The sequence below is a fragment of the Leptopilina boulardi genome, unplaced genomic scaffold, assembly GCF_019393585.1.
Source record: "Leptopilina boulardi isolate dan_hultmark-lab unplaced genomic scaffold, ZJU_Lbou_2.1 LbouV2_372, whole genome shotgun sequence".
Taxonomy (NCBI): domain Eukaryota; kingdom Metazoa; phylum Arthropoda; class Insecta; order Hymenoptera; family Figitidae; genus Leptopilina; species Leptopilina boulardi.
This window is the reverse complement of record NW_026137943.1, coordinates 677,762-692,601: the sequence shown is the minus strand read 5'-3', so window position 1 is coordinate 692,601 and position 14,840 is coordinate 677,762. Positions and strand designations below refer to the sequence as shown.

Genomic DNA, 14,840 nt, shown 5'->3' with positions numbered 1-14,840 from the left:
AATATAAATAAAAATTTAATGCATTTTAAATAAACTACATATATTTATATATTTAGGGATCTGTAGATCTACAGATTTATGGGTTTAGGGATTTATAAATCTATGTATATATGAATTTAAGGATTTAAAGATCAATGGATTTAGGAATCTATAGATCTACAGATCTATTGCTTGAGGGATCAACAGATCTATATGGATATAAAGATCTATATAGATCTATGTATTTATGGATTTAAGGATCTATAGATCTATAGATTCAAAGATCTGTAGACTTATGTATCTATGGATTTAGGGATCTATAATAAATGGATTATAAATATTATATATACACATTTTAAGTAACGTTTCATTAATTTTATTAAATGAAATATTTCTTAAATTATTACATAAGGAATTTTATTGTTTGATAATATTATGTGATCATCGTTTAAGTTTAATTAAGTCATAATGACTTTACAACATTTTTGCATAAAAATAATATAAATCTTTTTGTTTCCATTCAACTGAATCATATGAATTAATTAATAATGAAAAAAAAATGTAACAAAATATTGTTATATTAAATATAAATAAACTATATATAATCGTGTTGAAATGAATTAAATTATAACTAATTCTTAAATAATATGTATATGAACATTTATATTATCTTATCGTGAAATTACTTTTGAAATGGAGCATTTGAATCTTATCATAAACTGCATTTTTCACTCGGCATTTAGAAGAGTATGTGAACTTTTTGTTGAGTCATGATTGTCATCTGACTATATCAAAAGAATTGCAATTTAAAACCACCACTCAATCACACGTCATATTTATTAAGTTTTTCAAGAAATTTTTTTTAAACAACTTGTTTTGAGTCATTTATACTTTGTTAGGGAAAAAAGGCGGAAACTTTTTTTTTCTTTTGTATTAACAAAACTTAATAGTTATTTTACATTCAAATATAGCTTCTAATTAATTATATTTATTTTATTACTTGTATTATTAAATACATTTATTTAATTTATAAAATTATAATAATAAATAAACAAAATATATGTGGCATATAATAATGTTTTAATAGACTCAATTCCATGTTAATAAAATGCTTAAAATATATAATATACTGTTGAATGAAAGACAAACTATCAATTTCAAAATGAATACATTTAACTTCTATTATTTTGAACTATTATTTTCTAAATTAACATAATAATTAAAGGTTAATGTGAAGACTAAAAGGTTTTGCATCGAATCGATTGATCTTTATATTAGTATCAACTTTGAATGAAGAATAAATTTTACTCCTCATTATTACTCCCTAACAAAACTAAAACAAATTCTGCGCATGAGTGACTTTTGAGATTCTTTGACAGTGTATTTCTGGGGGAATCAAGAACTATATATAAAGATTTTCCAGCTTAGAAAGTGTAGACAATTCATTAACTAGTGTCAAGTATCGCATTAACATTTGCGTTTTTTTTTTTGTGAATTGTGTCTATTTACATTTCTTTCAGTGTGAAGAAAAAAAAATGACGGATTTCAAACCCAATCCAAATCCAAGTATAGAATTTACAAAGGTAAGTTTTAATTCTTTTTTTTCGTTTTATTTATACACAATAATAAATTTATATAATATAAAAATATATAAACGATTAATTTTATTTTTTTTAAAAGTTATTAAAAATGATAGGAATTTGAGTTTTCGGTGCGCATTGCTTTCATTTTTTTGCCGGAACAATTTTAAATTTTTTGGTGCGCATTGCTTTTATTTTTTTGCCCGAACAATTTAAAATTTTTTGGTGCGCATTGCTTTAATTTTTTTTGTCTCAACACTTTGAAATTTTTTGATGCGCATTGCTTTTATTTTTCTGCCTCAACACTTTGAAAATATTTGGTGCGCATTGCTTTTATTTTTTTTTGCCTGAAGACTTTGAAAATATTCGGTGCGCATTGCTTTTATTTTTTTTGCCTGAAGACTTTGAAAATATTCGGTGCGCATTGCTTTTTATTTTTTTGCCTGAACACTTTGAAAATATTTGGTGCGCATTGCTTTTATTTTATTGCCCCAACACTTTGAAAATATTTGGTGCGCATTGTTTTTATTTTTTTGCCTCAACACTTTGAAAATATTCGGTGCGCATTGCTTTAATTTTTTTTGTCTCACACAGTAAAAACAAAGTCTTAAACCGTTTACACCTTAAATTAAGCCCATATATTTTGCATAAGTCTGTCCTTTTTTAATTGGTCTGACTCCGTTTACACCTTAAATTCAGCCTCAAAAATAGGCTGAAATCAAGATTTCTTTTTTAGTGTGCAACACTTAAAAATTTTTTGATGCGCATTGCTTTTATTTTTTTGCCTTAATACTTTGAAAATATTCGGTGCGCATTGCTTTTATTTTTTTGCCTTAATACTTTGAAAATATTCGGTGCGCAAAAAAAAAAAAAAAAAAAAAAAAAATAAATAAATATTAGAAAAATGTCTTTTTTTTTAATTTCAAATTTGAAAATTTGTTTATAAAATGTTTTTATAAAATTTTAAAAACTATTTACATTTATTTTCTTTTACACAAAGTTATAAATACCCGAATAATTATATGGCATACATAATATGAGGATTATCATGTAGAATTGATAAGAAAGTTACAAACAAACAAAAAAAACTGGTTTATTTTTTGTAATGCTTTGTGATCGAGTGAAAAATAGAAAAAATACAAAAGAAGAATTTCAATTTTTAAAATTTCTATACAAATTTTTTTTTTTTATTTTCTATTTTAATTGCAAAACAAATAAATTACTATTTATTTTAGATTTTCATTAACAATGAATGGTACAATTCAGTGAGTGGAAAAAAATTTCCAGTTATAAACCCATCGAATGAAAAAGTTATTGCCAATGTAGCTGAAGGAGATAAGGTAAATTTTAACCTTTTATCATTTCACTGAACCAAAGGATGTTTTGATACATATCAATATTAGATTTTTTTTGTACAAAAAGTTTTTTTTTACATTCTTACCAAGTATAAATATACTATATTACGTTAGTGGCATAATCGAAAAAAAATTGTATAGAAAAATTTTTAAATTTATACCAGATCATTATCAGATCTTTTTTTTTTTGGTTAAATAACCATCACAAAAAAGATTTCTGAAACACTTTTAGAAATATCTTATACAAATCCGTTAAAATTTATCAAATATTTTGGTTGTAAATTTTGAAGCTAAATTTTCAATGATGATAAATATTTTTTTCTAAATCCATGTCACAGAAATTTCAAACTTAATAATACTTTAAAAAAAAAGTTAATAATTAATTAATGAATGACATCACACATTCGTGTAGTAAAAAAAATTACATATAATATTCATAAATATCTAGGTTTTAAAAGTACAGCACTTATCTTAATTACTATTCATTATCATGGTACACGATTGTTATATTCTAATCGAATTATCACTAGGATTGTATAAGATATATTCTTAAAAATAACTCAATAATAATGTTCCCTCTGAACAATGATGTAATAAAAAACATATTTTTTAAGACCAAATTTTGAAATAATATTCATGTCCTTAATGATTAATTGAAACTGTCATTCATTATTATTATTATTATTATTATTATTAATATTTTGCAAAGAAACCATTAGGAAATGAATATACGAATTGAAAATTTGTATAGGCGGATATTGATAAAGCAGTTGCTGCTGCCAGAGAAGCATTTTCAAGAGGATCATTATGGAGACAAATGGATGCCTCTGCACGAGGAATAATTATTAACAAGGTAATGTGACGTAATATTCATAAATATGTATATTTTAGAGACTATTAATTTACACTGTCTCTTAGAAAATGCAAGAAGAAAATTTTCCATTAATAATAATTATAATTATAATTGTCTTTAAAGTTGGCTGATCTATTGGATAAAAATGTGAATGAACTCGCTAGCATACAATCAATAGAAAATGGAAAACCTTTTTTAAATTCAGTTGACGAAGTTGTTAGATCTTCTAAACTTCTTCGTTATTTTGCTGGCTGTGCTGATAAAATTCATGGAAGTACATTACCAGCTGGTAATTAAAAAAAAATCTATATAAATTATTATTTCCGATATTAAACAAACATCAACGTTATAACGACAATCACATATATATAGTTCAATCCGAAATTAATCAAAAATTACAAAATTAATTCAAATTCAATTTTGGAATTAGTTCCAACAGAAATAGATATTAGAAATAAATTCAAAAAAAGTTGGAAAAATCAGTTTAGATTCATTTAAAATTTTAGGAGTGATAGAAATAAAAATTTACTTTAGTGGATAAATTATTAAGAAAACAGTTCTAAATAATTTCACTGATTCTAAGCTATTTCGAAATAATTTTGGATTTGTATTTCTCTCAGAATTATTGCAAGATTAATGCAACAGCATCTTTCAACACAGTTTCCTCAATTCTTTTTTTGGTTTCTGTTTGCACCATTAGATGGAGATGTTTTTGCAATGACAAGAAAAGAACCAGTTGGTGTAGTGGGTTCAATTATTCCCTGGAATTATCCAATAACAATGGTAGGAATGAAAATTGGTCCAGCTTTGGCAACAGGTTGCACAATGGTTATGAAACCAGCTGAACAGACACCATTAACGGCTCTTTATATTGCAAATCTCGCAAAGGAAGCTGGTCTTCCAAAAGGAGTTCTTAACGTTGTTCCAGGCTATGGAAACACTGCGGGTTCTGCTTTAGCAGAACATCCAGATGTTAATAAAATTGCTTTTACCGGTTCTGTTGGTGTAAGTTCTAACCCATTCATTTATATAATAATAATCAATTACTCTATAATAATTCCTGTTTTTTTTTTGAAATCACAAATTGTAGATTGGAAAGAAAATAATTGAAGCTTCGGCAAAGAGTAATTTAAAGAGAGTTACCCTGGAACTTGGAGGAAAAAGTCCATTGGTTGTTATGAATGACGCAGATCGTAAGTAGAAGAATTTTTTTTAGAGTACAAAAAATGAATGAATAACTAAATTTTCAGTGGAACTTGCTGCCACTTATACATCGTTGGCATTTTTAAATGCGGGACAAATTTGCCTGGCTCCAACCAGAGTTTATGTTCAAAGTGGTGTTTACGATAAATTTCTTGATATGATTGTAAAGAGAGCAACATCATTAAAAGTTGGCGGACCTTTCGAATCTGATTCTTTCTATGGATCCCAGGTGATCATTTGAATGTAAATCATCAAAGAGTTTTTTTTGACAAACTTTTCTCTTTCATTTTTAGATTGATGACAGAATATTTAAAAGAGTTATGAGTTATATTGAATTGGGTAAAAAGGAAGGTGCAAAATTAGAAACTGGTGGACATCGTCATGGTAATTTGGGCTTTTTTGTTCAGCCGACAATTTTTTCGAATGTCAAAGATAATATGACAATTGCAAAAGAAGAAGTAAGTTATATTATTTGTTGGTATTTGAATGAAAAAAAAAATTAAACGTTAATTAATTAATAATATAAATATAGATTTTTGGTCCAGTACAATCACTTTTGAAATTTGACACTTTGGAGGAAGTTATTAAAAGAGCTAACAACACAACTTACGGATTGGTTGCTGGTGTTTTCACAAAAAACATTGATCAGGCATTGGAATTTTCAAAAGCAGTTGAAGCTGGTACTGTTTGGTAAGTTTTCACTTAATATTTTTTTTGTAATTGAATAAAATTAATTTTCAATTTTATATTAAGAGGACATTTATATTTTAAGGGTCAATCAATGGTTTAATATGTCAGCACAAACTCCATTTGGTGGCTACAAACAATCTGGAATTGGACGCGAAATGTAATAATTCTTTTTCTATTACAAATGTTAAAATTGATTAGAAATAAATTATTTATAATGAAATTTTTAATGAAAATCTAAAAAAAATAATTTTTGTTACAGAGGAATTGAATCTCTTGACCATTACATGGAGGTTAAAACAATTAACATAAAATTGCCATCAAATCATTGAACTTGATTAAAATCAAAAAACAATTTTTTCTAAAGTAAAAGATTTTTGCACATGATAGCAAATAAAAATGGTGCTTTTAGAGAATATATATAAAAAAAAATGTATATTTATAATTTTTGTAGAATAAAATTTTTTATATAGTTTACATTGTATTTTTGTAAATATATGTCTTTTTTATAATATATTAGTATTTAAGAAGTATATTTAAACAAAAATTTTATTTTAATTAATTTATATTATTTCAATTAAATTTTGAATTTGTTTCGCGCCAAAAAATTATTTTTCTTTTTAAATGAAAGCAATTTGAGACTACAGTTATATATCGTAAAACAGGTTTTCCTCTCTGCGACAGTATTAATAGAATATGGGAAAAAAAAAATTTAAATCAACATGGAGATGAAACTAAATTTTCTATTGTATCAAAGTACATACTTATTGGAGTTGAGTAGTTAATTATACGAGAAAATGTGTTTAAAAAAAAAAAAAATTGAGAGAAGGGGAATTATACATTGTATGTAAATAACTGGAGCTTCAGATAATGCTGACGCGTTATCGGTCTTAAGCTCGAAACAGTATACTTCAATCATGATACTCAGTAAGTTGTGTGCGCGTCTACGAATCACTGCCACGCCGTTTATTCCAACTTGTTTGGAATTACAAAAAAATGTCACAAGAAATATGCATTTCACCTATGTTCCCGACAAGGAATTACAAACTGACGGTAAATACTAAAAAAAGGAAATTCTTTTAGTATTATTGAAGTTTATATAATTACGCACATTTATTATTTTCCTGTCTGTTATATTCTAATGAAATGTAAAAGATACTGTAATGTTTTGTAATGCATGAATTAAAATATAATAAAAACCGAGAAATACATATAAAATAATTAGAAATAACAAATATAAAAATATAATTATACTTTTATTTTTGTCGATCATATGTTATATTTCAAGAAAAGATTTTAGAAATTTTTTCAACCACTTTCCAGTTTAAATAAATTTCTCGATCGTGAAAATAACATGATACGAAGTTTCACAACTAAAATTGACAACCAAGTTTTTATCTCTCTCGTCTAAAAACTTTTCTATTGGGAATTAAGATTCTAATTTATGATAAATATTATTACTATTACTATTATTCTAATTATTATTATAAAAAATAATCAGAATAATAGTTTTTAAAAGAATATTTTTTAAAATTTGAAAAGTTTATTAACAAAACCCAAAGAAATATTTAATTTATTGAAAACGAAATATTAAAATTATTGATAAGGACATATGCTTAGTAACTAGAAAACAAAATAAAATGAATAATTTAAAAATGGAAATACTGAAAAAATTTATAAATATTCTACTTGATATAGTTTTCAATATATTGAAATACTATTTTTTTTTATTAATTTTGCAATTTCGAAATTTTAAAAGATCCATTTTTTTTATAATTATATATTTATTAATTTTGTTATTTTTTTTAGTTGAGACCAAACGGTTAAACATGTTTCAAGCAATAAACGATGCTCTGAGACTTGCTATGGAGAAAGATTCAACTGCAGGTAAAAAAAGAGAATTTTAAATTTGAATCCAATATTCAGTTTATAAATTATTTTTTATATAATAAAATTATATGAAAAAAAAGAAATTTATAGATACGTTAATAATTAACAGAAAATTATTAAAATATTACAGTTATTTTTGGTGAGGATGTGGCATTTGGCGGTGTATTTCGATGTACAATGGATTTGCAAAAAAAATTTGGTACAGATCGTGTTTTTAATACACCATTATGCGAACAGGGAATCGCTGGATTTGGTATTGGTTTAGCTAATCAGGGCGCAACAGCAATAGCAGAAATTCAATTCGCTGACTATATATTTCCTGCATTTGATCAGGTAAATTTACATTTTTATCAATTGCCGATAAAATAGATTCCTTGAAGAGAATTGCAATTTTTTTTATTTTTGCTTCTATTTACATCTTTCTTATATTTGGAAAATAAAAAATATTTTTCAAAAAGAATTTCTGTATTCAAGTAAATGATTTAAAAATAAAAAATTGTATTTTACCGTGTGTTAAAAATGAGAATTTCTCTATTATCGACAGTTGGTAAATGAAGCGGCAAAAGTACGTTATCGAAGTGGCGGTACATTTGACTGTGGAAAGTTGACGGTAAGAGCGCCTTGCGGTGCTGTTGGACACGGGGCATTATATCACTCGCAAAGTCCTGAAGCTTATTTCGCCCACACTCCTGGACTCAAGGTTATTATCTTTACATCTATATTTCTTTCTTTTTTTTTTTTGCATATTATACTATGTCTCTTAACATGTTTACATTCTAGAATATATATATATTGGATGAACAAATTTATTGACGAAAAAGTCAAGAGCTTTTTCATTTTTTATGAAAAACATTTATTGATTTTACTTTGTGTTTAATTTATGAAGATGGTTATAAAATTTTTTTTCTCTATGTTATTTACTAAAGGCGAAAAAAATTAAGCATTACAAATACCTACTTTATTGCGCATAAAGTCGGAAAAAAAAATTATTATCTCAATCAGTAAAGCGAACTTGTTGTCGTTTAATTAATATTTGTTGATTTTGCCTCATTTTTAGTTATTTTTTTTTTATTATCAACTATTCAATTCGTGATAGAGAAAAAATGACTTTCCTAGGTTGACCGTGAAAAGATAGCAGGGAGTCCTAATATGGAAGGCCTTTCATTGAAAGAGGCTTTCAGCTATTGAAAGAGGATACAGATTAATGATCCAAATGAAAAATAGTCTTTAGGGGTCATTCACAACATATATGTGATATAGAATAAAAAACTCTTGAATGAGATTTCATTTGTTGAATATAAGCAATTTTGCATTCAATTTTTTTTTCTAATTTTCAAAATTAGTAATTTTAATTTTTTAAATAATCTTTCTTCTACGTTCATAATATATATAGTATTTTATTACAGTTTACAAATATTTAATTTTATGAATGAAACCAAATTTTTTGCTAAACAAACTTTAACATTAATAAAACATTTTCTTTTATATTGTAAATAAACAAAAAGTTCACTAACCAGCTAAAGTTTAAAGTAATCATTACCAAGTTTATACAGAAAAAAAAAATTTTAATTAATAATTTAACACTAATAATTGTTAATTCAATTTTTATGAACGGCTAATATTTTTCATTGTCTTATACATATTACATGCCTTTAAAATAAGTAGAAATTGACAGTTACAAGTTTTATCACCAAAAACCTTGAATATAATACACATAAAGTTTTAAAAAAATTAATAATTGAAGAGTAATTTAAACAATAAAAAAAACTTTTCATTTGAAAAATAGAATCAAAGTAAAATAAACAAAATAAAAAAAGTGTAACGTGAAGGCTGTAGAAATATATATATACATATATTTTGTTCAATTTTATTTAATATCATATACTTAATAGCATTCAACTTAGAAAACGAATAAAAAGGTCAACTTGAAGTAGATAGTGTACAATATAACTAAGAAACCATTGAGAAGAATCAATAGCCTATCTAGAACCTACAACCTACATGCTAACAAAAGAAATTTTTTATAAAATGCCCGACTTCCATAAATCGATTTGCAGCTATAGCCATGCAACTATATAAGTGTGAAAAATAATACGCCTGTTCGTTATTTATTAAATTTATAAGACGAGAAAACTTTATATACAACTTGGTTTACTTGTTTTGATTTTTTATAATTTTCTTCACCCTTTCAAGGAGTTATTTTATTAAAATAAAAGTTTCGTTTTTTTTAATATATATATATTGTAGAGATAAATAATAATGCAGAAAATATATAATATTGCATATATTTATTGCAATAAATTTTTGTTTGTTATAATTTAGTTAAATTTAACATGAGCCCGTTTTCACCGTATGGATAAATTCAAACCTCCGAGAGGTTAAAGGCAGCTGAGTCTGCGCAGAAACAAACATTCTGCGCAGACGCAGAATATATCTCTACTGCCTTTAACCTCTCGGAGGTTTAAATTTATCCACACGGTAAAAATGGCCTCAAAAGTTAATTCGTAGACTATAATAAAAACTAAAAATATTTTTACAATGACCTATTCCATGAAGTATATAATTTTTTTTAGGATATTTATATACTTTTTATAAGAAAAGCTAATGGTTGAAGTATATATATATATAATTATCGTTTGATACTGTGATTATCAATTAAAACACATTCCGGTTATCCATAAACGTATAGCTCGAATTATGAAATTCGATTTTAGACACACACTAATTACCCCCCTCGGAAAGATCTTTAATTATACCTGCACTCCAAGAATATATGAGTTAACTCTCTTTTCACACGATCGACACATAGATGGATTGGAATTTAACTTGTCTTGAACGATTTCATTACAAAGTTTCGCAGTTTCATCGAAATGCGAAAACTATGAGGATTGAGACGTTGGGTTTATCGGATTTAATCGAAGTAGATTTTATATATATATACAATATATACGCAGTCATATATATATATATAGTTGTATCTGTATATTTTAATTTAATGATGGCTTTACATCATCGTATACATGCATGCGGAAACACTGCGTCAATATTACACGACGCATTTGCACCTGTATTATATATATATAGATGCGCATATATTCATGAAGAAAATTTTTCCAGTAATTCAATTTCTAATTTTTCAACCTTTTTCTATGACTTCATACATGACATTTTATTCCAATTTATTGGGAAGTGTTTAAAACATTTACAAATTAAGCAATTCCCATTATTTCTGGAATCTGAACAATTTTTTTTCACTTATTTCTTTTCAATTCGATACAAAGTTGTCCAACGTTAAATCACACAATTTATATATGTACTGATAAAACATGTACTGTAAATGCCTCAATACTATACGTAACAATGTGGTGATTTATAAGAAAAGTTACTCAATCGATGTCGATACTTCAAAACTGGTAGTTTAAATAAAAAAGAACTACAAAAATGGGGAAAAAAAAATTTTTAGTTTATGTTTAGTGATAGTTTTTGTACCTTTATTAAACATTTTTAATTATGAGACAGTTTTTACAGTGTGGATAAATTTAATCTTTCGAGAAGTTAAAGGCAGTAGATATATTCTGCGCAGACGCAAAATATATATCTACTGCCTTTTAACTTCTCGGAAGATTAAATTTATCCACACGGTGAAAACGGCATCTATCAAAATCAGTTTTTATTGAATATTTTAAATCTAATGAAAACTCAGTTGTTTTTATCAAGAGCATCTTCTTTTTTAACTGACATTTAGAAGTCAAAAATTCAAATTCTACCTTGAAGGAAAAACTATTTTAATAAAATTTATTTATTTACATATTAAATTTTTCTAATTTTTAATGTCAAGGCAAAATTACATGGACTTTTTTTTTAATAATAAATAGTTATGAAATTTTTTAAAATTCACGTAATAGAACGATTTTCTTTCGTAATCATATGTATATATATATAATAGCAACATTAAACCGCACGTAACGTGAAGATTAGTATAAAGGCTTATAAATGTGGAGTAACACTTTCATAATATTTTTATTTTTTCTATAACATATATAATATAGCAGAAAAGAGGAACTGCGAACAAAATAAATATGTGTTGTGATAGTTGATCTTAAAAAGAAATAAGTGAAAGGAAAGAAAGTTATATGGAGAATGTAGAAAGATGATGATACACGATATGCATATATATATATATATACAATATGCTAAATGGAATTTTGCACCCTGCGGCTGCTTTAAATTTTTCATTTAACATAATTTATTAACACTCTGTTTCCGGATTAAAATAATTCAAAAACAGATATAACAAAAACATAATTTGAAAAAACGAATTTAAAAAAAAACAAACAAAGAATCATAATTTATCACACCAATTATGAATACAAATATAACCTGGTTAGAAAAAAAAATAAACAGGATTAAGAAATGACATTTTACTATTTCGCTCTTTGTTTCCTAACGTGTATTAATAGTTGTTATGGTCAACGGGTTTATATTGTCGTTTGACGTCTGTTGAGACTGAAAGTATATTAATAATCCGGATCTGGTGTGTATATATGTATTACGCATTGACTGAAAAAAAACGATTCTTTTTATGAGACCCTATAATAAGATTAATCAGAATCTAATTTTAGAATTTTAATTCAGGTGGTTGTTCCTCGAGGACCGAGACAAGCGAAAGGATTACTATTGAGCTGTATCGAGGAACACGATCCATGCATTGTATTTGAGCCAAAAGTTCTATATAGATCAGCAGTGGAAAACGTTCCTCTTGATTTTTACAAAACACCCATTGGCAAAGCAGAAATCTTAAGAGAAGGTCAGTCCCTCTCAATATTGTACAATGGAGTTATTGTCCTAAATTTTTTGTTTTCTTTATTGACATACAAAGAAGTCGTATATCTTCTTTATACAGATTTCACTTTTATCACTGAATTGTATATATTTTACTTTTACTGGTATTTTAAATATTCCCTTGATCTCTTTACATACAATAGAAGGTCCTTCTTTAAACATTATATACCGGATTGTAAATTCAATTTCTAAAAAATAATTTTCTTTGATTTTGGTTTATAATAAAGTAAAAAAATTTTTGAAAAATTCTTCCTTCAGGCAATGATGTAACTTTAATTGGATGGGGTACTCAAGTGCATGTTTTACAAGAAGTGGCTGATCTAGCCCAAGAAAAACTTGATGTTTCCTGTGAAATTATAGACCTTGTTTCCATTCTCCCCTGGGACATTGATACCGTGTGTCAGGTAATCATTTTTCTTTGAAAAACTTTTAATTAAAATTATTTCAGTGATATTATTAAAGCATCCTCGGGGATGTTTGGACATTATTTGTATTTAAAATTTTTTTTTTACAAATGCTCCAATAAATATGTTTTTTTATAATTTATTATTTGCAGTCAGTGAAAAAAACTGGACGCGTTATCATTTCTCATGAAGCCCCAATGACCTGTGGTTTTGGAAGTGAAATTGCAGCAACTATTCAAGTAAGATTAAAGTTACTAAATTTGCATTAGGGTTATTTAGTGGAAATATATTTTTATTTATAGAGAAAGGGCATCAAAATGGCTAAGGTCGACACTGGTTTAAAACGTTAATTTCTGCTCTATTATAGTTATCAATATTATTTATTAATAAACTTGTTCTAACTAGTTTGCATAAAAAGTCCATTTTTAATTTTTCAATATATATATATATATATTGATTTAATTATTTTCAATCACGTTTTACTTGTCAGAAATATTTTTTTCATCCACGTGCATAATAATAATAATAATCATAATTATACAAGAAATAATCATTTACATATTGCAATTATACAATTGTCAATTGTCGCAGGTTCTGAAAAAGGACAATTTCATCATAAAATCGATACTTATGAATAATCGCCTTTTAAATGATAAAATGGTAATTGTTGAAGATTTTAGTCAATACTGTTACGACAGTTAATTCATTATTCAATATTCATTTCTCTATTATTTTTAATTGTGAAAATTGTTCATAAGATTTTTTCTTTGTGACAAAAAATTCTAGTGATAAAATAAAATCTGTTTTACCGATAAATGATAATGCAGATTTGACTGCTCTGTTTTACCGATTAATGATAATACAGAGTTAACTCTAAATCAGTAACAATTCGACTAATTTTCAGTGAAATCAATTACAGTAGAAAGATTACAACTGTGAAACAGTTGCTAAATTCCAGCTATTTCGTCAGTAAAATCTCAAATTTAGAAAATATTCTGATCCTGAAATAACAAAATTCTGATTTTATATCTCTATGTAAATTTGACTATTAAATTTTTTTTTTATTCATCTCTTCAGTATTTTTAAATAAATAAATTTAACGAATATTATATATCTAGGAAAGATGTTTTCTACACTTGGAAGCACCAGTTGGAAGAGTAACCGGGTGGGATACTCCTTTTCCTCATGTTTTTGAACCATTTTATATACCAGATAAGTGGCGATGTTTCTCATCAGTAAAGAAGATCGTCGACTTCTAAATAGAACTGATCGAAGGGAAAACATTTCCAAGAAGAGGATTCGCAACATTTTTTTTTCTTAAAACTATTTGTAAAACCCGTTCAGCAAGTACATATATATAAAAAAAATGTATTCTCACTTAATAGAAGTGTAATATTTAACGAGCGGCCGTGTAACGCCATTCTCTCAACATGTGTTGCGTATATATGTGTATCTCAAAAAATCGTGATAAATTCCGCGATATCGATTTTTCGTACTGGCATGACTATCACCTTCGTATCACGTGGACGCGGACCGGTCCAGGCGAAGGTAGTTTTATCGTGGGACGAATGAGAGTATCTTGGAAGTATTTTGCGATTGTATATATATATATATATATAGTTAAACACATATACAAACATAAATAAACTACTTGCAAAATCCCTTTCTCCCTGCACTTTGAGTGAATGCGTTTCTATTTCAATTTGAAAATTGAAATTTTTTTCATTGAAAATAAAAATTTATTTTAACAAATTAATATTAGTTTGTAATTATTTACACTTTCCTCTAAATAGAATATTATAAGTTTGACAAAATTGTACCTTTGACATAAATGTCGATAAAGTAGGTGACTGACTTATTATATTTTTAATGTAGATTATCTAATTTTCACACTTCTATATAAATGTCGGTAAAGTAGGTGGCTGATTTATCATATTTTTAATCTTAGATAACATAAAATATAATAAGTCAGTCATCTACTTTACCGACATTTATATAGAAGGTATTAAAACACCTTCTTTTCAAAATTGTAAACCCTTTTCAAATG

General features: G+C 26.1%; 2 protein-coding genes across 2 annotated transcripts; both read left to right on the top strand.

The window, feature by feature from the left end:
* Window positions 1–1,393: 1,393 nt before the first annotated feature.
* LOC127287725 (aldehyde dehydrogenase 1A1-like) lies at window positions 1,394–6,134 on the top strand. Its single transcript, XM_051314810.1, has 11 exons — window positions 1,394–1,562; window positions 2,795–2,899; window positions 3,666–3,767; window positions 3,891–4,056; window positions 4,468–4,772; window positions 4,858–4,960; window positions 5,018–5,199; window positions 5,264–5,428; window positions 5,503–5,660; window positions 5,743–5,817; window positions 5,920–6,134. The coding sequence occupies exons 1-11, from the start codon at window positions 1,515–1,517 to the stop codon at window positions 5,987–5,989; spliced, it is 1,479 nt and encodes a 492-aa protein (XP_051170767.1). The 5' UTR covers window positions 1,394–1,514; the 3' UTR covers window positions 5,990–6,134.
* A 198-nt stretch (window positions 6,135–6,332) lies between these two features.
* Window positions 6,333–14,549, top strand: LOC127287727 (2-oxoisovalerate dehydrogenase subunit beta, mitochondrial). Its single transcript, XM_051314813.1, has 8 exons — window positions 6,333–6,710; window positions 7,467–7,544; window positions 7,678–7,880; window positions 8,092–8,247; window positions 12,183–12,354; window positions 12,648–12,793; window positions 12,946–13,032; window positions 13,912–14,549. Exons 1-8 carry the CDS (start codon window positions 6,575–6,577, stop codon window positions 14,050–14,052), a joined length of 1,119 nt encoding a protein of 372 aa, XP_051170770.1. The 5' UTR covers window positions 6,333–6,574; the 3' UTR covers window positions 14,053–14,549.
* The last annotated feature ends 291 nt before the right edge of the window (window positions 14,550–14,840 follow it).

Bases quoted from the DNA above. Each gene is read 5' to 3' on its own strand.
- LOC127287727 (XM_051314813.1), top strand. From the start codon at position 6,575: ATGATACTCAGTAAGTTGTGTGCGCGTCTACGAATCACTGCCACGCCG. The intron at 12,794-12,945 runs GTAATCATTTTT...TATTATTTGCAG, and splicing joins ACATTGATACCGTGTGTCAG to TCAGTGAAAAAAACTGGACG. The intron at 13,033-13,911 runs GTAAGATTAAAG...TTATATATCTAG, and splicing joins AAATTGCAGCAACTATTCAA to GAAAGATGTTTTCTACACTT.
- LOC127287725 (XM_051314810.1), top strand. From the start codon at position 1,515: ATGACGGATTTCAAACCCAATCCAAATCCAAGTATAGAATTTACAAAG. The intron at 3,768-3,890 runs GTAATGTGACGT...TTGTCTTTAAAG, and splicing joins GAGGAATAATTATTAACAAG to TTGGCTGATCTATTGGATAA. The intron at 5,429-5,502 runs GTAAGTTATATT...ATATAAATATAG, and splicing joins TGACAATTGCAAAAGAAGAA to ATTTTTGGTCCAGTACAATC.